The 23,101-nt window shown below is 34.1% G+C and overlaps 4 protein-coding genes and 1 pseudogene across 4 annotated transcripts; 4 read left to right on the top strand and 1 right to left on the bottom strand.

Annotated features, from left to right (window-relative positions):
- On the top strand, positions 1,157-3,237 carry LOC104766464 (protein DETOXIFICATION 1-like). Its single transcript, XM_010490355.2, has 6 exons — positions 1,157-1,472; positions 1,567-2,111; positions 2,205-2,291; positions 2,371-2,427; positions 2,510-2,954; positions 3,048-3,237. The coding sequence occupies exons 1-6, from the start codon at positions 1,230-1,232 to the stop codon at positions 3,096-3,098; spliced, it is 1,428 nt and encodes a 475-aa protein (XP_010488657.1). The 5' UTR covers positions 1,157-1,229; the 3' UTR covers positions 3,099-3,237.
- On the bottom strand, positions 3,091-4,348 carry LOC104766465. Its single transcript, XM_010490356.2, has 5 exons — positions 4,048-4,348; positions 3,900-3,966; positions 3,612-3,820; positions 3,460-3,532; positions 3,091-3,369 (listed from the first exon to the last, which is right to left on the bottom strand). The coding sequence occupies exons 1-5, from the start codon at positions 4,147-4,149 to the stop codon at positions 3,215-3,217; spliced, it is 606 nt and encodes a 201-aa protein (XP_010488658.1). The 5' UTR covers positions 4,150-4,348; the 3' UTR covers positions 3,091-3,214.
- LOC104766463 (glyoxylate/succinic semialdehyde reductase 1) lies at positions 7,535-9,440 on the top strand. The gene is made up of 8 exons (XM_010490354.2): positions 7,535-7,753; positions 7,934-8,044; positions 8,140-8,241; positions 8,327-8,428; positions 8,584-8,699; positions 8,791-8,869; positions 8,942-9,112; positions 9,207-9,440. The coding sequence occupies exons 1-8, from the start codon at positions 7,649-7,651 to the stop codon at positions 9,288-9,290; spliced, it is 870 nt and encodes a 289-aa protein (XP_010488656.1). The 5' UTR covers positions 7,535-7,648; the 3' UTR covers positions 9,291-9,440.
- Positions 12,393-14,451, top strand: LOC104766461 (60S ribosomal protein L5-1-like). Its single transcript, XM_010490352.1, has 7 exons — positions 12,393-12,495; positions 12,870-12,939; positions 13,035-13,253; positions 13,350-13,429; positions 13,514-13,630; positions 13,745-14,049; positions 14,144-14,451. The coding sequence occupies exons 1-7, from the start codon at positions 12,493-12,495 to the stop codon at positions 14,253-14,255; spliced, it is 906 nt and encodes a 301-aa protein (XP_010488654.1). The 5' UTR covers positions 12,393-12,492; the 3' UTR covers positions 14,256-14,451.
- LOC104766460 lies at positions 15,083-17,877 on the top strand (annotated as a pseudogene).

Below are 23,101 nucleotides of genomic sequence, written 5' to 3'. Positions count from 1 at the left end.
TTAACTAAAAAGTTTAGAAGTCTTGACTAAACACTTATTTAACCTTTAAAATTATATTAGAAACTAAAACACTTTAGGAATATATAAACTTTGAAATCAACAAAAATAATTCAGAGAAGATTGAATGTTCAAACTCAGATGGTACAAAACATGATAGATTACTCTTCAAATATGTTCTTGATGAAAATGATTAAATATATAAATGAACAGTATTAAAAGCAAAACTAATGTCACGATGTCATCTTGAATATGTACTTATATTGATAATTTTGTAACATATATTGGATTTGCTGGCTGCTAGGTAGTATCTATATATCTTCAAAGTTGTCAAAACGAATTTGCTATCTTACACTTAGACTTACTTTGTCAGCACGTTTGTAGTTGGAGTTGCCTTTGTTGTCTAGTGAATAGTGACTGTCTTACTCGGAACGCGATCCTCAAGTGCATTATTTTTTCGATAAAATACCTCTTGTTTTTTAATTATAGAGTTATAATGATAAGAAAGAAAAAAAACTCAACCGGATTCAATCAAATTCAGTAATTTTGCAAATACCATTTGCATAATATTAAATTTAGCTGAATACAGCCCTGTTCAACTGTTTTTTCAACACCACATATATATGTTTATTTCAGCTGAGGATTCGGAAGTGCACCAATCAAATTAAAATAATTTAGATATAAAAAGATTACACCTCGACTTTATGTTTTAAAACAATTAAATAAATAAATAATATAGATACGGTATATTAAACATTCTTTTTGGTCAAACTGGGTGTATTAAACATTGAAAAGATTAATTATCCTATGAAATTATCCCATATTTTAATTTGTAAAGAACCTTAAAGTCCACCATTAAAGAGAAAACCTTTTTCGTTTTAGACACATTAAAGAGAAAACTATACAACGTCATTACGGAAATTTCTGATATCTAAAATTTAATAATATACTTTAATATGTCGACTTAATATAATATACTCTTTTGGTTTAGCATAATGATATGAAAGTTCAAATCAGGATTGTCGTGGAAAACAAATTGCTTTTATTGGTCGTTCTAAAGAGTCGTGTAAACTAAATTGAATATATTATATACAAAAAAGTGATCACTGACATCAACATTCGTGTCATGGTCTATAAAGATTGAGTCGGTCTATACTTTATAAAAGATAGAACCATTCTCAAATCAAAGCCAAGGGCCTTGCCGCAAAGCCTTCAACATTAGAAAGAAGACGATGGAAGAGCCATTTCTTGAGCGAGACGAGCTAGTCACCTGTACATCCACATGGCAAAGTGGTCAGCTCACCGCCGAGCTGAAAAGAGTGACCCTCTTGGCCGCTCCTATGGCCACCGTGACCATTGCTCAGTACTTGTTGCCTGTCATCTCAGTCATGGTCGCTGGTCACAACGGCGAGCTTCAGCTCTCCGGCGTCGCTCTTGCCACCTCTTTCACAAACGTAACCGGTTTCAGCATTATGGTAATTACGTTATGACTCTTACCTCTTGCAATTGTGAGTTTGTGGCCAATCAACTCTCTCTCAAGTATTGAAAACAGTTTAATTATTTGTTCAGTATGGATTAGTGGGTGCACTAGAAACTCTTTGTGGACAAGCTTATGGAGCCAAGCAATACGAAAAAATCGGAACTTACACATACTCTGCGATTGCTTCCAACATACCAATTTGTTTCATCATATCAATTATTTGGATTTACATCGAAAACATCTTGATTTCTCTCGGACAAGACCCTGACATATCAAGAATCGCTGGCTCCTACGCCTTTTGGCTCATACCGGTTTTGTTCGCCCAAGCGATTGTTATACCCCTGACTCGGTTTCTACTGACACAAGGGTTGGTTCTCCCTCTTCTCTACACTGCTGTGACCACCCTTTTGTTCCACGTTTTTGTTTGTTGGGTTTTCGTTTTGGTGTTTGCTCTGGGAAGCAACGGACCTGCCATGGCTACTAGTGTGTCTTTCTGGTTTTACGCTGTGATACTCTCATGTTATGTGAGATTCTCCAGCTCTTGCGAAAAGACTCGCGGATTTGTGTCCCAAGATTTTGTGTCTTGTGTTAAGCAGTTCTTCCAATACGGAGTCCCATCAGCTGCAATGATTTGGTAAGTCATTATAAGTTGTGTTTGTTTATCAAGTTACATACACTAATGCCTTCTTCTTACCTCATTTGCATTTTCTCTATCTTCTTCTAATAGCTTAGAATGGTGGCTATTTGAGCTACTAATACTCTGCTCAGGTCTTCTCTCTAACCCAAAACTCGAAACCTCTGTTCTCTCAATATGGTAAGTAACACTTTTGTGTATCCTTTTTGTTTTCTCTTTATTGAAAAGTATTAATCCTAATTTCCTTAATTCTTGTCAGTCTTACAACAGAAACTTTGCACTATGTGATTTCATCCGGAGTTGCGGCAGCTGTGAGGTATGATCTCAATCTTTAATATAAAACATCTTCAAATTCCTCTGTATACATGTCCTAAACATTAGTGATTTGTTTCTTGCAGCACACGGGTCTCAAACAATTTGGGAGCTGGGAATCCTCAAGTTGCTAGGGTTTCAGTATTGGCAGGGCTTTGTCTCTGGCTGGTAGAGTCAGCTTTCTTTAGCATACTTCTCTTCACCTTCAGGAGCATCATAGGCTACGCATTCAGCAATAGCAAAGAAGTTGTGGACTATGTGGCTGACTTATCTCCTTTGCTCTGTCTCTCCTTTATCCTCGACGGCTTCACTGCAGTTCTTAATGGTGTTGCTAGGGGTAGTGGTTGGCAACACATTGGAGCTTGGAACAATATTTTTTCTTATTATCTCGTAGGAGCTCCTGTTGGAATTTACTTAGCTTTCAGGCATGGCCTTAACGGAAAAGGACTGTGGTGCGGTGTTGTGGTTGGATCCACTGTGCAAGCCACTGTATTGGCTATTGTCACAGCTTCCATGAATTGGAAGGAACAGGTAAAAAACTAAGAATAGAAGATTAGCCATTTCAGCTTTACTTCAGTTTCTTTTTTTTTTTGGTCCTAATGCTTTGAATCTATTTACTTGCAGGCTGAGAAGGCGAGGAAGAGAATAGTATCAACTGAAAATGAACTAGCATAAACGAAGGATGTTTCCTAATCAAGTTTTGAGAGAGAGAGATAGGGGTTTAATGTTTTCTTCAATTTTGGGTATACAAATATTTGCAAAATGTAATAGTTACAAGTGAATAAAAAACCTCATTGGTCCCAAACGGGAATGATCCCTTGTGCAGCGAGGCGCTTCTCCACCCAAAACACAACGTGGTTTGCAGTTGGTTTCCTCTCGTCGACCAGAAAGGGTTCCACTGTGCTCGGACCTGACCCGTGTGACGAAATTGAAAATCCTTTTGCTCCTGTTTTAAGCAACAAACCAAAGACATAATGTGCATTGAAATTTGCTACAATAATTGGTTTAAGAAACGAACAACATCAGAAATAATCACCTGTGAGGTTTCCAGTGGGGAAGAAGGCCCAAAAGGTATATGGAATACCTTTCTTTAAGAAAAAACCTTCGAGCTGGCTCAGTAACAAACACAAGTTAGTTAATGATGATGATGATGATGATAATTGTGTTTAGAAGTTAGAATCAAGAAACCTTAGTATCTTCTTGAAAAGATAAATCTAACTCGGAGATATCATCTTGAGCTTCAAGAATGGCTATTAAAGGAGGAATCACGTCTTCTTCCATCATCTGTCTCAGCGGTTTGGCAACTGCAGCCGCTTTCGCAGCGGCGGGTTTAGGTTTCTTTGCCGGAACCGCCACTGCTGTCTCTTCTTTTTCTTTGTCTTTCTTTTCAGTAGCAACTAGTAAAGAGAACACAAGAAAGTTACTCTCTTGTGTTTTTGAACCAAATATACTTGTTTTACGCAATCCAACATTTACCAGTAGAAGTAGTTGAAGATTCTTGCACAGCACACCGCAATTGGTTGTCCTTTTTATTACCTGATTGCTGCAAAGGAGACAAGACAAAACCTGAATCAATAAAAATGAGATACAAATTTGATGGAATTTGTGAAGACATATTACAAACCAATGTTAGTGGTGGAAACAAAGAAGAGGAAGACAGAGTTGGAGTGGTTATGGAGATACGAGTGCTGGGGACTCCAAATGATCCTCCTGCTATTGATGCCATGTTAAGGAAGATACAGAAACTGTAACTGAGATTCTTCACCAATAACAAGATCAATATTCTCAAATCTTAGTTTCTCTCCATCTTCTGCCTCCAACTAAACGCTATATTTTTTTTTTTTTAAGTGGAGCAAAGCAAAAGAAGAGAAGAGAAAATATGAGAAGAGACAAAGATGAAAAAGGCTGAGCCGCAGAGTTGCCAACCACACACATCAAAAGGGATATATAACATACAATAGTTTTGATTTAAAAAAAAATAAAACTTGCATAATACTTCCAAGTTCCAACGATAGTTTCTGTTCCAAAAGTTCTCAAAACATATATTAATCTTTAAAAGTTTTTTTATTTTTTTTTACAAAATAAATTTGTATCAAGAGATATAGTTTGATACATAATGTTCATATTTTATCTTATATTTTATCTTATATAGTCTTTATGTTCATAGTTTGATACATAATGTTCATAGTTTAGGAATAAACACCTTTTATTGGCAAAAAAAACCCTATTCGCCCTCTTTTGGGTGGAAGAGTATTTTCTCGACAAAAGATCTGGTTTTGCGAGGAGCTCGGTGGATGGTGGGTGATGCTTCTAGTATCTCAGTATGGCGGGATCCATGGATCCCTGATCAACACCCTCGATCGGCTAATGGGAAGGGTAGATTATTGCATCCAAATTTAATGGTTAATCATTTAATTAATTCGGTCACCAAAGAGTGACATTTACCAATTTTCACGAGTTTATGGACCCGGAAGACATTAGGATTATCCAAAAGTATGACTTTAAGCAAGTCCTTGAGACCATATAGGCTGGTTTGGCATTATTCAAAATCTGAGAAATATTTGGTGTGTTCGGGATATGGGTTGGCTAGGGAGATGGTGGCTAGCTGAGGTTGAAATTGGCCCAACATGTACGGCTTTAAGAGCTCAAGCATGGAAACTTCATGCTCCACCTAAAATTAAACATATCTTTGACAAATTGTCTCTGGTTCTCTCCCAGTGACAAATCGTTTGGCTCATCGAGGGGTTCAGTGTGATATTTAGGGGCTGTTATTGGAGAGGTGATTTCAAAATCCATATGGAATTGTAAATTCTAAAAATCAAAACACATGGATTTTGAAATAACATGTTTTATCCTTTGATTTGAATCTTTCTATTTTACTCTTTCAAATCCATTCAAATCCATTTAAACATAATGTGGATTTTGAAATCCAAAAACAAATCATTAAATGAATAACATGGGATTTTAACAAGTATTTGTAAATCATAGAACCAATAACACATAATTTGATAAGTATTTTAAAATCAATGATTGAATAACACATGATTTTTGTTTGGATTTCCAAATCCATTAAAATCATAGAACCAATAACCCCCTCAGTGTAAAATATGTGACTCAGAGTGTGAAACAATCAATCATGCTCTTTTTTAATGCCCTCGATCGCGTAAATTTGGGAGGCGTCCTCGATTCAGGTTACGCCAGGGGGTTTCCCTTTTGAGTATGTGTTTTCCAATCTGGATTTCATCTATGGGCAAGGATCCTCTCAATCGGATGCTCAAGATTCTCTTCATCGGTTATCTTGGATTTTATGGTCGATTTGGAAGGATAGGAATAAAAAAGTCTTTCAAGGTACGCACTTAACGCCTGAGGGGGTGATCAATCAGGCTGTAAGTGATCAAATGTTTTGGGAGGATGTAAAGGTTCGGGTAGTGGCCTCGCCTGGTAATGCATATCTACCAGATTCTGGGATTCTCTCGGTTCTTCGAGTCAGGATCTTTGTTGTCAAATTGATGGTTCCTGGAAAGGATCCGACCCCAACTCAAGTTTGGGGTGGTGGTGTGATAATGGTCATGATAAGACCCTTTTATTTGGTGCTCGATGTCTACGGCAAAGTCCTTCCCCGCTTCATGCAGAGTTAGAGGCTCTGATTTGGGCCATGGAGTGCCCCCTTGCAAACGAAGTTGTTTATCAGTGCTTCACAACGGACTGCGTAGAATTAGTAAAAATGATTCAAGCTCCTGAAGATTGGCCCGCATTTTCAAATATTTTAGACGATTTCCACTTGCTGAGGGCTACTTTTTCACTCCTCTCATTATCAAAGATTACACGTTCCTCAAATCTGAAGATGGATTGCCTTGCACGGTCGTCTAGATCTTAATTTCTCCAATTTCCTTTTTGTTTCTCACCAGTTTGGGTTACCAACAAAGCCGTGCCTTAGGTATATAAAAAAAGCATTTGCCTTAGGCCACAAAAAATTTACATAGATAATAGATCACTATTTTCCTAAATTAGGCTGAACATTCATTTTTATGTAATGTTATAGGACTTTCTTTGGAAACAAGACTCATACTATTTACATTTATTGCAAATTTGTTTGTTTTTCTTTTGCATTAGCTACTAAATTTTGCAATTTATTTTGAAAATGAACAATATTTTTTTTATATACTAAAATTAAATAAGATAAAATTTCTCATAAAAGTGGAACGTGAGAAACTACATTTTTTTATTATTTTTCTTAGGTCTCTATTTACTTTGGCACTACACTGGTTACCAACAGTGATGTTCTTTTTTAAATAGTGTTTGGTTGACAAAAAAAATTATTATTTTATTTAAATAAGTTATTTATTTATTTTGATAATATTTATTTGTAGTATTTAAATAAAGAATAAATAAATGTTCATATTTTTTATTTTTTTATTTAATATTCATATTTTATCTTATATTCCTTATCAAATTATTATTTTATTTAAATTTTGATAAGTAATTTATTTAATATATGATAAGTAATTTATTTTGATAAGTAATTTATTAAAAATTTAAATATGTTCAATCATCAACATCATTTTACTTGCACCACAAAAGTATTTTATACATACTTACTCCGCTGATTTTGATCAAAAATTAAATGGAGTAACCCAAAACAAAAGTCTAGGATTTGTTATAGAGTACTTAATCCAAATTACCAAATGGTCAAAAGACTTGTAACACTCATCCCATCCATCGTTAATTCGTTACCTTTTGAATCTGAGAATTTTTCTTTCCGATTGCAAGAGCACATGGATTTTTTTAATTCATTTTAAAAAGTCATTAGATTTAAAAGAACGGACTAGATTGAAACTTCACAAACTATGCACAAAATGAACAATTTCTATAATTATAGGGTGGAATTCCACAAATAAATATGATTGAGAACTTCGCACACGTGCCCCGAGTGTAGTAGATAAACTGAACACACTGATTAAGAAAACAAAGATTCCTGCGACAGCCCAAGTTCATATACGTGGCAAAATCTTGGTCGTTCTTCAGCTGCTTGTTTAGAGATGCAAAAAGATTCAAACTTGAGGGAGTAAATTGTAAATACTTTCTTTTTAAGTTAAGTGTTTGATGATAATGGTTCTCTGATTAGAAAAGGCTCCAGCTTTGTCACATTCTCAGACCATCCATCACTGAGCAATATAATCGCAGAGAGAGAGAGAGAGAGAGAGAAAGGAGTAGAAGAGTGAACCATGGAAGTAGGGTTTTTGGGTTTGGGTATCATGGGAAAGGCCATGTCAATGAATCTATTGAAGAATGGATTCAAAGTGACTGTATGGAACAGAACACTCTCCAAGGTAAAAACCAAAAATTTCTGATTTTGATTGTGTTTTCGATATTTTCACTACGGAAGTTGAAAAGGGTTTTAAAGGATTGGGTTGTCTGGTTTAGTTTTGGTTGTTCAGATCTGATAAAGTTGAAAACTTTGATTAAATTTAATGCAATTTGGGGCATGTGTTGATAATGGTGTTGATCAGTGTGATGAACTTGTGGAACATGGAGCTTCAGTATGTGAGACTCCAGCTGAAGTGATCAAGAAATGCAAATACACTATCGCTATGCTCTCTGATCCTTCTGCTGCTCTTTCGGTATTTGAGTCTCTTTTTGCTTCTTTTATGTTTTTTAGCACTGATGATGATATGAACTAAAGAAAATTAGTGATAATTTCCGGTTGTTTGATTAGGTTGTTTTCGACAAAGATGGTGTTTTGGAGCAAATCTGTGAAGGAAAAGGTTATATAGATATGTCAACAGTTGATGCAGAGACTTCTTTAAAGATCAATGAGGTTTGAACCTTTGTACTTTTGGATGATGATTAGATAGGAACAAATTGATTAGTTTGATTTAGCTGTGTTGGATATTTATTGGCAGGCAATCACCGGGAAGGGTGGTCGGTTTATAGAAGGTCCGGTTTCAGGTAGCAAAAAGCCAGCTGAAGATGGCCAACTCATTATCCTTGCTGCTGGTGACAAGGTACAAACTCAAAACTTCACTTCTAGATGGATGGATGGATCGATCTCAGGGACTGTTATAGCTGTGTAGTTAGTAGGAACTTAGGAACTAAGAACTATTTCCACATTCAGATTCAGAACTTAGGAACTAGAAATGTAATTTATTGTTGTTTAAAGGCGCTCTTCGAGGAATCAATCCCAGCTTTTGACGTCTTGGGGAAGAAGTCGTTTTTCCTGGGACAAGTTGGTAATGGAGCTAAAATGAAACTAATAGTGAACATGATAATGGGAAGGTAAATGACTCTTCTCTTTAACAATTACTACCCCATTAGTAGTGTGAATCATTCATGGCTTCATTACACAATTGTTTTTCATCTGAGACAGCATGATGAACGCGTTCTCCGAGGGTCTTGTATTGGCTGACAAGAGTGGACTTAGCTCTGACACTCTTCTGGATATCCTGGTGAGATGATCAAACAAACTTGTGCAATTTCTGAAATAATGGTGTTGGTTGAATCGGTTTTGCTATGGGCAGGATCTGGGAGCAATGACCAACCCGATGTTCAAGGGAAAAGGACCTTCCATGAATAAGAGCAGTTACCCACCAGCATTTCCACTGAAACATCAGCAGAAAGACATGAGACTAGCTCTTGCCCTTGGTGATGAAAATGCTGTTTCCATGCCTGTAGCCGCAGCTGCAAATGAGGTTAGTCACTCAGAGACAAAAAACAGATTGGTTCTCCTCTAGGATTGCCTTCTTAAAATGAATTCTTAAAGACATAGGTTTCTGTTTTCCACAGGCTTTTAAGAAGGCGAGAAGCTTGGGACTGGGAGATCTCGACTTCTCTGCTGTGATCGAAGCTGTGAAATTCTCCCGGGAATAGCAAACTGTGAAAACAAAACAAAAGCCAGCCAGCCACTCATTGGAATTGCTGAGTTACTGAAATGATTGTTATCTTCCCAAATAGAGATTTCTCATTTGGCCAAAAACACATTTTAATCCTTCACAGAATAATGAAGTCTTAACCACAATCCATCTGGCCTCGTTTTATATAGAAAGCAAATACATAGAGCCGGTGCATAGGAACACATTAAGACTAAGTAGCTAAAAGGGTTCATATAAACATACATCATGTAATGCTAAGAGATTATATTTAGCCCTAACAAATATACAATTATGTCAAATGACTCATATTCGTGTAAATATAAAACATCCCCAATATAATAAAACGGAAGTACACGACAGTTTTTTGTAGACTATAATAGATATATTTATGATTTTTTGGTTATAAACTTGTGACATAAGTGTATCATAATATACGGGTTAGTCTGATTTTTGGTAAGTAATTAAGGATAATATGAATTTAGTTAATTATAGTAATATATAAATCAATTATAGGTAACATTTAAAAGATAAGAAAATCCCTCAACCTAATTAAATTCTTTCATATTTATTTTATTTTATATTTTAATTATTTTAATTTTTTATCTAATATATTTAGTTAATAAAATTTATGAATTTTTCTGCATATGATGTAATTTAATTTTTTTAAAACGGACATATATTGCTCAACTGATGAATAAAAAAAATATACAAAATGCCCTACATCACCTAAAAAAACTAGGCAAAGATTCAAAGTCATATTAATAAAAAAGAGACCAAAATGATTCTGAATACGAATGAGCAGAAACCTTGCTTTATCAGGCATTGAAATTAAAAAGTTTATACATTTTATTATGGTTCTTTATTTTAAAGAATTTCAACTTTTAATAACTTTAAAAATTCAAATGTATAACTTTTTAAATTTTTTTAAAGATTATTAATATTTCAACCATTAAAACATTTATCTTTTTATAAAATGTTTAAGATATGAATAATATTTTAACTTTCTAAGAAGTTCAAATATTATAAGTATTTCAATTTCTAAAATAATAAAATTTATTCAAACATTTTAAATTTTAATAATATATACGAATTAAAATATCACATGACGGGTTATATGGCAGGACACATTTGAGTTGATATTAATAGAAAATAAAAATGTCATTAATTCGGTGCTACAAAGGTAAAATATCATCTTATTATTTTGTGAAGTTTTTTTAAACTTTAAAGATTATTAATATTTCAATTATTAAAACATTTAATTTGTATAACTGTTTAAAATATTAATAATATTTAAACTAGGCCTGGGCATAAAATCCGAATCCGAAAATCCGAACCGAAAAAATTGGATAAAAACCAAACCGATATTAAGGAAATAACCTATCGGTTTTTGTTTTCATTACTTTTGGATATCAGATTAAATCCAATCTGAACCGATATCCAATAGATATCCGAATATAACCGATAATATAAGAAACAACTTTATAAAGATAGATGTATACGTAACTATATAAGATATACATGAATCATAGATATAGATATACACACCTAACTATATACAATATATAGATATACTCCTATATCTACATTATTGTTTACTTTGGTTTTTATTTTTATCATTGACACGGTCTTATATCTCACTTTGGATGTTAGTACGTCACACTTTTATGTATTGGTATAATTTTATGTTAGTTTGAACTTTAAACTTGTTATTTGTTTCATTTCTATTTTTTTACATACTCGGTTAGTATAGTTTTTTGGATACAATCGTATTAAAAAATATCCGAATAAAACCTTATCCAATAAATTTGGTTTAATTTTGGTTATCGAAAATATATTCGAACCGATCCGAAATTTGAATTATCTGAAACGAAACCGATCTGAATTTTTTAAATATCCTAATGGATGTTAGAGTCAATATCCAAAAAATCCAAAATCCAAAATATATGAACTGAATCTGATCCGATATCCGAACGCCCAGAGCTAATTTAAACTTTATAAGAAGTTCAAATATTATAAGTAGTTCAATTTCTAAAAAAAAAACTTTATTAAAACATTTTAAAATTTAAAATATATTTAGATTTTTATGAAGTTTTTCCTGCGGTGTACAACAAATTAAAATATCAGACGACAGGTTATATGGCTAGACATGTTTGAGTAGATATTAATAGAAACTTAAAATGTCATTAATTCAGTGCTACATGGATAAAATATCATCTCATTATTTTGTTAACAATATGAATATTAGATTAATAGACATATCTAATTAAATCGATTAGTTAATATGTAACAAAATAATTAATATACGGTATAGTGTAGGTTAATTCATATAATTAACAATCAAAATACAATATATAATTTTAAAAACTAAGCAAATCAAATAAAATTAACAAAAAGAAATTAATATTTTTTATCAAATAACTTAAACTGTAGTGTACCACGTGTCAAAATCTAGATCTACTAGAATAGATCTTACAAAATAGATGTTATTTTCATAAGTTATATTCAACATATGATTTCATGGCATAGTGTTTGAGCAAAAAAAAAAAACAAATTAAACAATCATATATATAACACTTTAAATAAATATTACAGAATAAATAAAATAAATGTTAACTCGTGCTCTAGCACGGATCCAATTCTAGTTGAATAAATATACTAGGAGCAGACAATTCATAATAAACTAGTATGAATAAGTTGTATTGATACTTGATAGTGAATTAATTATTATTATTTTTTGTATTTGTAAATCCAAACATCACTTATTTTTGAAATACAATTGATATAAAGAATATCACTTATATCTTGATACAAAAAGAGCTGAAATCTTTTTCTGGGGTATTTTTTTACAGAAAATGGTTCTTAATAATAATGTATACACTAATTTTTTTTTTTGTGAAATACAATTATTTATTTATGTTAACAAAATCAAAGAAGTATATAAAAAAATATTCAATTGGTTGAATTTATTTGGACTGTAAACTTTTTAACACTCCTTAATCTCTAAAGCGTAAGCTGAAATGGGTGCAGTAGAAAAGTTTAAATATAAAAGCCCATAGGCCCGTTATATCTTTTTCTTCAGCCCAAGAGGAGTTTTCTAGGGTTTTGTCTTATAAGATCCCGCATTTAGGTCATTCCGCCTCTTGTCTTCTCGTCACACTCATCTTCACAGCAAAGCCTCTCGTAGCTAGAGGAATCAAACAATGGTAAACCCTAGCTTTCATCTCCCTATCTCTTCTCATTTCTCCATCGTTTCTTCTTAGTTTTCTCCTTAGAAACTCTGATTCTGATCTTTCATTTCATATAGAAACCTCCTCCTGCATTTTGTTTTTGATTAGATATGGTAACGAGAGAATCATGATTCAGCTTCGTTAGATGTTTTTCTTCATGGGTTTTTAGTTTTATAACTTGCTTTGCAATTGAAATACGAAAAGTTTGACACTTTGTGTTTTGTTCTGTTTTAGAGGTCACAGATGCGTTTTAATGGTGTTTTCAGTTTTCACCTTGGATCTTTGTTAACAGTTTATGTTGTTGGATCTTATTAGACTAATAAAATAGGATCGATTTGTTTTGTTATTAGGTGTTTGTGAAGTCGTGCAAGTCGAATGCCTACTTCAAACGGTACCAAGTGAAGTTCAGGAGAAGAAGAGGTATAGATTCTTGGTTTCGTTTTTCTGATAATATTGTTTGGTCTCTCTCATTGTTTTCAACCTTTTACTGAAAAGTTGTTTCATTTTTTGTGTAGATGGAAAGACTGATTACAGGGCTAGGATCCGTCTGATCAATCAGGACAAGAATAAGTACAACACACCTAAGTACCGTTTTGTTGTCAGGTTTACCAACAAAGACATCGTGGCACAAATTGTCTCTGCTAGCATTGCTGGTGACATTGTGAAAGCTTCTGCTTACGCTCATGAGCTGCCTCAGTATGGTCTCACTGTTGGTCTTACAAACTATGCTGCAGGTATTGGAATCAGTCCTATTCTGTTATTTTACAATTTTATATGTTTGATTCTGTGTTTGTGGTTCACTAATATGTAATGTTTTTTTGTTGAACCAGCTTACTGCACTGGTCTTCTTTTGGCTCGCCGTGTTCTGAAGATGTTGGAGATGGATGACGAGTACGAGGGAAACCTAGAGGTATGTTGTAAAGCTGGGTTCATTCTGAAAATAAAAGGTTGAGTTTTTGTTTTTTTAAAAAACTCAAATCACACAATGAATCAGGCCACTGGTGAGGACTTCTCCGTGGAGCCAACTGATTCAAGGAGACCTTTCCGTGCTCTTCTTGATGTTGGACTTATCAGGACCACAACTGGAAACCGTGTGTTCGGTGCTCTTAAGGTATGAAATTGTTCTCTGATTATATGTTTGCTGTATTTTATCTTTCTTCTTGAGCAAATGATGATAGTATCAAAATTCTTTAATACCTATTTGGTTTGCTTCATGAAACTTTAGGGTGCTTTGGATGGAGGTCTTGATATCCCACACAGTGACAAGAGGTTTGCTGGGTTCAATAAAGAGAACAAGCAACTTGATGCTGCAATCCACAGGAACTACATCTATGGTGGCCATGTCTCTAACTACATGAAAATGTTGGCTGAAGATGAGCCAGAGAAGCTACAAACTCACTTCAGTGCTTACATTAAGAAAGGAGTTGAAGCTGAGGGCATTGAAGAAATTTACAAGAAGGTTCATGCAGCTATCCGTGCAGACCCCAACCCTAAGAAAACCGAGAAACCTGCTCCCAAGGGACACAAGAGGTAGAAACTAAAAGCAATTTACTAATAATAATCAATTTTATTACCTGGCTTAGTCCATTGGTGTCTCATTTTGTTTTCCATTAAACAAAAACAGGTACAACTTGAAGAAGCTTACGTACGAGGAGAGGAAGAACAAGTTGATCGAGAGAGTTAAGGCATTGAATGGAGCAGGTGGTGATGATGATGATGAGGACGATGAAGAGTAAATCAGTCCTCCAGCCTTCTTTATCTCATGCCCCTTGTAGCTTTTTATCTTTTGAGCTTAATGCCTCAATTTTTCTCTTTTCAGACTAATACACTCAGCTTTTGTGTTCACATTTTAATTGCGTTCGAGGATTTTGATTTTGAGGATACATTTTCTATTAAGAATTTATTATCTTATTACCCCCATTATCGTTTTCATGAATCTGCTGTCATATCTTTAGTTTTGCTTTAATTCGTAGTTTTGTTAGTACTACTACTGCCCTAAAAGTGTCTACCTATACTTCTCATCTGTTCACAGCAGGTACACATTCTTATTGCTTAGATTTCGATTGTCGAAATAGAGTGTGGTTGAGTGAGTCGATTTGGAACGACGTCTATTCTTTGTTGTCACATATTCTATGATTTTACTTATAACATACATTCGCTTCTACTACGTAACCAAATGTAAGAATTAAGCAGTAAGAATTTAACATACCAACTCATCGTCCATGAGATTATTTGGTATTTTTGTCTTACCAATCAGCAATCAATGTTTTAAGATTTCTTGGATGAGCTGTGTGTTCTTCAATTTGCTAGCTAGGGAGTTAAGATTAATAGAACCGAGTCTCATGGAATTATTCAATTATCATATTCACACCTAAACCTCACTATATAAGTCAACACTCCCCCACTAATTCAAATTCTTCGTGCTCTCATTTTTATTAAAACTCCTTAAAGCAATCATATCTAGAAATGGGGGTTGGTGAGCGTTTCTATACTGTTGTGACATTATTATTTGATTTTGTCTTCTCGCAAAGAAATATCAATAAGGCTTATTATACACAAAGCCTCTATGTTAAACCTTCCTCCACTTCTCTGCCCACACCGAATGAATTCTTCTTTTTTTTTCTTAGCACTGTTGCAGCTGCAATAGGCTTTTTCACGTTTGTTAGAAAATTCAGATTCCATCAGTGATAATGAGGTCAAGAGAGGAGAATCCATCAGTCCTGAACTTGTACATGCGATCAGAAGTTCTAAGATTGCAATCATCTTACTCTCTAGGAACTACGCTTCTTCGTCTTGGTGTCTTGATGAATTGTCTGAGATTATCAAGTGCAGAGAAGAGTTTGGTCAAACTGTGATGGTCGTTTTCAATAAAGTGGATCCATCTGATGTAAAGAAACTGACTGGTGATTTTGGGAGTGCCTTCAGAAAAACATGTGCAGGTAAAACAAAGAAGGACACTAGGAGATGGACACAATCTCTAGCAAAAGTGGCAAAACTTACCGGTTACGTTTCAAACAACTGGTTTGTCTCTTATGATTTTTCATTTGCTCTTCTTAAGTTTTCTAAAACAAGAAATTATGTACATTATAAACTCTAAATGTGTATGTTAGTTTTTTTGACTATTTGATGGATGTGATCCTCTTCTATTACGGATAATGAGGCGGTCATGATTGAAAAAATCGCAAGTGATGTTTCCAACTTATTTAGGAGTTGCGGAAAACAGGTTGAATGACAAAAAAAGTGCTTACTGTTCTTGATAACATCGATCAGTCAATGCAACTAGATGCTATTGCAAAATAAACTACGTGGTTCGGTAATGAAAGTCGGGTTATCATCACAACACAAGACCATAAACTTTTGAAGGCACATGGCATCAACCATATTTACAAGGTGGGTTTTCCATCAACACATGAAGCTTGTCAAATCTTTTGTATGTCTGCTTTTGGTCAAAAGTTCCCCGAAGATAAGTTCGAGGAACTTGCATTAGAAGTCACAAAACTCTTAGGTAACCTACCATTGGGACTAAGAGTGATGGGATCACATTTCGGGGAAATGTCTAAGCATGAGTGGATTAATGCAATACCAAGGTTAAGGACTCACCTTGATTCTAATATTCAAAGCATTTTAAAGTTCAGTTACGATGCCTTATGTGGTGAAGATAAAGATTCATTCCTTCATATAGCCTGCCTTTTCAACAATAAAAGAATTGAGAACGTGGAAGAGTATCTTGCGCATAAGTTGTTGGATACGAAGCAAAGGTTTCACGTATTAGTTGAGAAATCTCTCATATCTATTGAAGAAGGATGGATAAAGATGCATAATCTGCTTGAGCAGTTAGGTAGAGAAATTGTTCGTCATGATGAGCTAGGATCCATTCGTGAGCCCAAAAAATGTCAATCTTTGGTTGATGGTAGAGATATTAGTGAAGTCCTCACTGATTGCACGGTTAGTTCCATTTCCTTACAAAAGTAAATTCATTTAATAACTTACCATCTCTACATAATTTTTCGGTTTTTTACAGGGTAGTATAATTGTTATAGGCATACATTTTGTTGTAAAGTGACTTGAAATCTCTGAAGACGTCTACAAAAATGTACAAGACTGTGTAAGGCACAGAGCCGGTCCAAAGGCCAAGTTCATAAAGCATGAGCATGTGGAACTTATTGAAAAATAAATACCACAAGCTCATGCTTTATGCCTTTGGACCTTATTTTTCAAAAAAATGTGTTTAGCCTAGTGGTATTTATCTTAGGTAGGGTTCGATTCTTACCAGTTGCAAAACAGCTCTTTTATTTTAATTTGATTGTGGCCTTTATTAACTTAGAGTCGGCTCTGATAAAGGTTTTACTGGGTTTTTGTAGAGGCCGACTCAAGGCAACTTAGGGTTAGGTTTTGGGAGTGTAGGCGGCGCAATCGCCTGTACGGTGTAATAGATTTTAAAATATTCATAAGATCTTTTATTTTCTATTGTATCAGGCTTTTTGAAGTATATATAAAGACTAGGGGTTTGTAAGGTTGTTCATCAAATTAATAATATAAACCCTAGACAAAAGGTATTCACCTCAAGAACATTCTGTTTCTCTTTTCAAAGCTTTCTTATTCTTCTGTTCATCCAAATTCACAACACATTTCAATTTATCTGAACTATGAGGCGAATTAAATATAAGTGAGAGAACTTTTGAAGGAATGCTTAACCGAAATTCTTAAGAATCAAATGGAACGACCAGAGTGATAAATTGTACTTACCGCAAGGTTTAAATAATTTATCTCAAAAACTTAGACTACTAAAATGGGATCATTTTCCAATGACATGTTTGCCTTCCAATTTTTGTACGGAGTATCTTGTCGAACTAAACTTGCAACACAACAAATTTGAGAAGATGTGGGAAGGAAATATGGTACAAAATTGTGATGTGTTTTATTTTCTTACACCTTTTCCGTAGAAAGAAGTGGTTTCAACTATTATTTCAAGTTTTCTTATGTTTTCCTTTGTTTGTTTGTACAACCGCTCCTAAACCTTAATTGAATTTGTTCCATTCAAAGAACCTAAAGGAGCTACCTGATTTTTCAACTGCCACTAACCTTCAAACACTGATTCTTTGTAGATGCTCAAGTTTGGTGGAGCTGCCCTACTCCATTGGAAATGCCAATAATCTCCAAAAATTGCGTCTTTGTAGGTGCACCAGTCTAGTGGAGTTCACCACCTCTACCGGAAACCTTCATAAATTTCAAAATGTGACTATAAGAGGATGCTCAAATCTAGAGGTTCTTCCTAGCAACATTAACTTGATACTTTCAACAAAATCCTGCTTTTTGTCGAAAAAGCTTTGTGATAAAATGATAGTACTTCCTCCATAGCTAAAAAAACATACGTTGATATTTTAGTTGTATAACATTGATTATTATAAAGATAAATACCCTAGAATAGCACTACTTTATGTTTTTCTTCCAAAGTTAGCACATAAGTTCAAATATTCCAAAACTAGCATTATTATGATTTTTTCTTAAATAATAAAATTAATTATTATTTTGTTACTTACAATTTTGAAAGCTTACATAAAGCTTCCAATGATGCTTGAAGTGAAGCTTCCGATCTTCTTCTTCTTCTTCATGTATCAATTTTGATCTTAGATTTTGAGATTTCTGACGTGATTCTTATGGCTTTTAATTGAAAAATTAGACTAATTTGCAGTCAATCTGATCTGATGATTATTGGAAGAAGATGAAGAAGAAGAAGCAGAACGAAGATGGAAGAAGAAGCTAAGGAGGAACGAAGATGGAAGAAGAAGAAAAAAGAAGAACGAAGATGGAAGAGTTTTGAGGAGAATGAAGATCTGTCGGAGAAGCCACGTCATTACCATGTAATAGAGACGCGAGGTCCTTGTTACTTTGTTCTCAGCCAGAACCTTCTTTGAGATTCCATAAGAAATTCTTCTATGATATGTACGTTTGATTAAGAGTGGTGGTCTCAGAGCTAAACCAATGTTTGGGTATTGAAATTGTTGGTAACTGTTGGATAATGAATGAAATCTGATTATGAGTGGTGGCTTGAATTGTTGGGTATTGGAATCTGAACTGCAAATGAAATGGAAAATCATGGGTAATCTTGGAGCCGAAATGTGTATTTGAGTGCTACTCTCTCCTATGTGGACACCAAAGTTGTTACATACCAAGTGTTTGATATAATGTCATTGATAACAAAGCAGTTGGTAAAGAGTACGAAAGTTTGTCTTCGTCTTCGATGTCGATGTCTTCGGCTTGTACTTCATCGATGATGGAGTTGGCTAGTAGTGTTGATGATGCGGAGTACAGCGGGGGAGGATCTTCTGGTTATGATCATCGTCATTTTTGAGATTTCTGAATATTTAGGAAAATCTTCCTAAATTTCAAGAACGTCTTCCTAGACATCGTGAAATCCTTCCTAAATCTAAAGAAATGAGTTTTTGGATCTTTTAATTTATGTTTTGCCATTATGTATCACATATTACTCTATTTGGTGAGTGATATTTGATTTTATTTTGTGCACATCATGATATTTTATCTATATATGAAAGATTTAAAATTTGATTTTGTGTCTTCCTAAATATTTTATGAAGGCTATCATGAAGTTTAAGGTTTTCTTCCTAAATATTATTGAATCCTTCCTAAAATTTAAATAAATGTGTTTTTCGGTGTTTTGCCTCAATATGTGAAAGATTACTCTATTAGTGAGAGGTAATGATATCATTTAACAATATCCAGACTTTTTAGGAAGGTTATCCTTAAGTTTTATTTTTTTTTATGAAGGTCATCCTAAAGTTTAGTGACGCTTTCCTGAATTTCGTAAAATCCTTCTTAATTTTTGTGGAAAGTGTTGTTGGATGCTGGTTTTTCAAGTTGCAAGAAATCAGAAAGGATTCTAAAAAATACATAGAACTTAAACAAGAAGGAAAAACAGAGTAAAGATCCTTGTTAATAGCACTTAAAACAAATCTAATGCTATGAACATAAGAGATACTAATACTACATAACAAGAAGTTAGAGGATTTTCAAAGTCTCCAGCATGGTGTTGACTCCAATTTCCTGCTTCCGTTAACATGCATTGGGATGAAGAATGATGACCATTTTCAGTCACAAGTTGAAATTGAACTGGTTCTAATGTTCCAGCAAATTAACAACAATCACTAATTTTACCAACAAGACAATAAAACAGAGAACTTTGAACAGAAGAAACAACAACAACAACAAAATTAAAACTAAATCACATCTGAAAACTGTAGCATTACAAAACATTAGGTATAAGTTAGGATTTGTATCTATTACAACCTTAATTCAACTAATAATGTCGCTTTTTCAATCATAGAAAACATCATTCGCTTTTTATGAAGGTCATCCTGAAGTTCAAGAAATATTTCATGAATTTCGTGGATTCCTTCCTAAATTTCCGAGGAGTGTTGGACGATGGATGTTGGGTGCTTATTTTTCAAGTTACAAGAACATGAGAAGGGATTATGCGAACTATCTACAAAACTCAATATGGTGGTGTGTATGCTCCTTCTTTTTGTTTTTTTTTTCCTTTTAATGAAAGTCTTCCTTAAATTAAAGAAATCATTTCTAAATTTCTTGTAATCCTTCTTGAATGTTTGATTGAGAACATTTTTATATGCTTACCGATGAAGATGTAGCTACCAATCCAAATAATTAATACAAAACCTTCTTGAGTATGTTTTAAAACAAGTTTTATGGTGAAAACCATCCAAAATAGCTTTATTATCCAAAATCCCAATGAAAACAAACACCATACATCATTTGATATATCTAAAGCCCCCATTTTGACCACTACAACATCACAAGTAAACAAACGTCACACATGGTGTTTATGAACCACCATTGATACATCTAAAGTCCACATCTTTTTCAATCTTGTATAAAAAACACACACACACACTCGTAAATTTTTAACTCATCCCCAAAGAGTTAGAAAAGAGTAGCTTTGTTCAAAAGAACCCATCACAAATTTGAACAATTTCAAAACTAAGAAACACACAAATTGAACGGCCAAAGTTAAAAATTTGGAATCTTTCTGGGAATAGGAAAAGATGAGATCTTTATGGTTACCCACATCAAAAAAGAAGGACCTAGAAGAGGATTCTCTTCCATAGTCTGAAAAGCAAATTTCAAACTGCAATAATGGTTTTTATGGGAAGAAACTTTCTTCCACAAAACTCATCACTTCCTCTCCTCCACCAATGTATTTCTCTTTCACAAAAACCCTTGACCACAACACCCCTGCTGCCGGCGAAACATCACCACCATTGTCTCTTTCTCGGGCCATTAGATTTTGAAGCTCTTCTTTGAATCCCCATCCATTGACACATCTCTCTCACATACCACCACGCCAAAGTTCTCAATCGCAGCTCTCACGGTAGTACACGACTCCATCGTCCGCCGCACGCCGCACAACGACGTCATGTAAATCACAACACGATTCTCTTCGTTGTTGAAAAATCTCAGAGATTCCTTCACTATTCGGATTTAATGGTTTCAAAACCTTTTTGTGTCCAGTAATGGATTCGTAGGTGGTGTTCAAATTGAGATCTGGGTACGGGATGAATCGTGTTAGTGGAGGCTGAGAAGAAACAAAATAAACTTTAATTTTATTAATAATTTAGGTTTATTCCAAAATTAAGGATATATAAATTTGTGCTAGTTTTAGAACATTTGAAAATATGTGCTAATTGTGAAAGAAAAACTAAAAATGGTGTTATTTTTGTCAATTACCCAATTATATATTTGTATTAATGTTTGGTTGTATTAATATTTTCAACTTTCGTTCAAAATGAAAACTATCACAGTTCACTCAGTTAGATTCACGTTCCATAATCTATCATATATATATATATAGATGCCGAATATTGTAGAGTCTCTGGAGATACTAGATTGCTCCTTTCACAAGTCAAGTTTTGAAAGTTTCAACTATTGCAAGCTGCTTCAAACTGACATCCAGACTAGTAACAACGATCCGGTCTTAATCGGTGGAGAACTGACCTGAAGATCGAGACAAACTTTGAAACCCAAGTCGACCGAACCATCCAGAGAGAATGACAAACATTATAAATAATATAATTATTTTGCTTTAATTTCTTTTTACATTTCCCTTATATATATGAATATATCACAATAAAGTGAAATGTGTTAAAGATACAAGAATGCAAAAAGATTTATGCTATGTCGTGGTGGATTCCACTTTATCTATTTAATAATGAACGTCAATGAATTTCGTAAAAGTAGACTCGGAGTAGTCATGATTTAAAAAATTCCATATAAACAAATCAATTAGGATATTAATGATTCTATATAGGTTAGATCATCTCTAGTAGTATAGTATCCCATCTCTATATTTTAATCCAATATGTCAGAATTGCAGTGGAATCTCAAACTTCGAGACTTGTTCTTTGGATGAAGATAGCAACCCTGATTCTCCAAATTTTGTAATGACATAAAACTCTGACGAGCAAATGTGACAACATAACACATGCATGATGCATCTTGTTGTTGATGATGATGAGAGCTAAACTGCCACGAACATAACAAAAAAAAATATATAATTTAATAAAAGGCGTTTGCCTTATATTCCCCTTATGTAACTGATGAAAAGCTCCTATATTGATATAATATATATGCATTATAAGTTCCTTGATTTAAAAAATCCATTTCAAAGAAGAAGGGCTCATCCTCAGAAAAGGAACCGCCATTGTTGCAGAAAGAGATAGGTCGTCGTGAGATCCAAATCATCACATCTTACGGTGAAGCCAATCGGAGTGGCCATCGTCTTCCTCAATCCATAACCCTCCAGTTTTAGCCGGGAAAATCAAAGGATTTGAGGTGAATCTTCTGATTTTCCGATTTCGATCTTAATCAGTCATCGAGTCGCAATTGTGGGTCGAGAGAGAAGAGAAATAGAGAGTCGGGGAAGAAAGAAATAAAAAAATGATCAAAAAAAATACCTTTTATATTTATCTATCATCCAATCGCAAATAACCACGTCGCGGTTCTCATCGATTGCTCAAAGTACTTCCTAAAGGATCGATATTCAGTTTATTGAATCTGAAAATGGATTTTTATTTAATTTTTGGGCCCAATCAGAAGAGAACTGAAGAGAATCACTCCCAATAGAGATGGTCTAAAAAACTAACAGTCACTATCTCAATAAAATTTGTTAATGTCATTAAAAGTAAAACTCTGACGAGCAGATATGACAACATAACACATGCATGTTGATGAGGAGAGCTAATCAGTCACGAATTCGTGTCTAATGACAAAAACAAAAGGCATTTGCCTTATGCATGCGGCATACGGCATACCCCATAATACTATTTAATTTAAGTGCCTCTATTTTTCTATTTATTTAAAACTCCATTTCATAGATTAACATACTAAAAGTTACTATCTCAATAAAATTTCACAAAATAAAATGTAAGTTTCGAATTATACTACACATATTTCATTACAAAAAAAATAACTGTTGTAAAACATAATGTAATTTTTTTTTCATTTTCCTTAGACTCCTAAACGCTCCCCCCCCCCCCCCCCCCCCCCCCCC

This window comes from Camelina sativa, chromosome 19 (genome assembly GCF_000633955.1).
Source record: "Camelina sativa cultivar DH55 chromosome 19, Cs, whole genome shotgun sequence".
NCBI classification, from domain to species: domain Eukaryota; kingdom Viridiplantae; phylum Streptophyta; class Magnoliopsida; order Brassicales; family Brassicaceae; genus Camelina; species Camelina sativa.
This window is presented reverse-complemented; position numbering and strand designations above follow the sequence as displayed.

Coding starts and splice junctions, on each gene's coding strand:
- LOC104766464 (XM_010490355.2), top strand. CDS start 1,230: ATGGAAGAGCCATTTCTTGAGCGAGACGAGCTAGTCACCTGTACATCC. Junction 2,112..2,204: donor CCATCAGCTGCAATGATTTG/GTAAGTCATTAT, acceptor TTCTTCTAATAG/CTTAGAATGGTGGCTATTTG. Junction 2,292..2,370: donor ACCTCTGTTCTCTCAATATG/GTAAGTAACACT, acceptor AATTCTTGTCAG/TCTTACAACAGAAACTTTGC.
- LOC104766465 (XM_010490356.2), bottom strand. CDS start 4,149: ATGGCATCAATAGCAGGAGGATCATTTGGAGTCCCCAGCACTCGTATC. Junction 3,821..3,899: donor ATCTTCAACTACTTCTACTG/GTAAATGTTGGA, acceptor TCTCTTTACTAG/TTGCTACTGAAAAGAAAGAC. Junction 3,370..3,459: donor CCCCACTGGAAACCTCACAG/GTGATTATTTCT, acceptor TGCTTAAAACAG/GAGCAAAAGGATTTTCAATT.
- LOC104766463 (XM_010490354.2), top strand. CDS start 7,649: ATGGAAGTAGGGTTTTTGGGTTTGGGTATCATGGGAAAGGCCATGTCA. Junction 8,045..8,139: donor ATCCTTCTGCTGCTCTTTCG/GTATTTGAGTCT, acceptor TTGTTTGATTAG/GTTGTTTTCGACAAAGATGG. Junction 8,870..8,941: donor ACACTCTTCTGGATATCCTG/GTGAGATGATCA, acceptor TGCTATGGGCAG/GATCTGGGAGCAATGACCAA.
- LOC104766461 (XM_010490352.1), top strand. Junction 13,254..13,349: donor TCTTACAAACTATGCTGCAG/GTATTGGAATCA, acceptor TTGTTGAACCAG/CTTACTGCACTGGTCTTCTT. Junction 13,430..13,513: donor AGTACGAGGGAAACCTAGAG/GTATGTTGTAAA, acceptor ACAATGAATCAG/GCCACTGGTGAGGACTTCTC.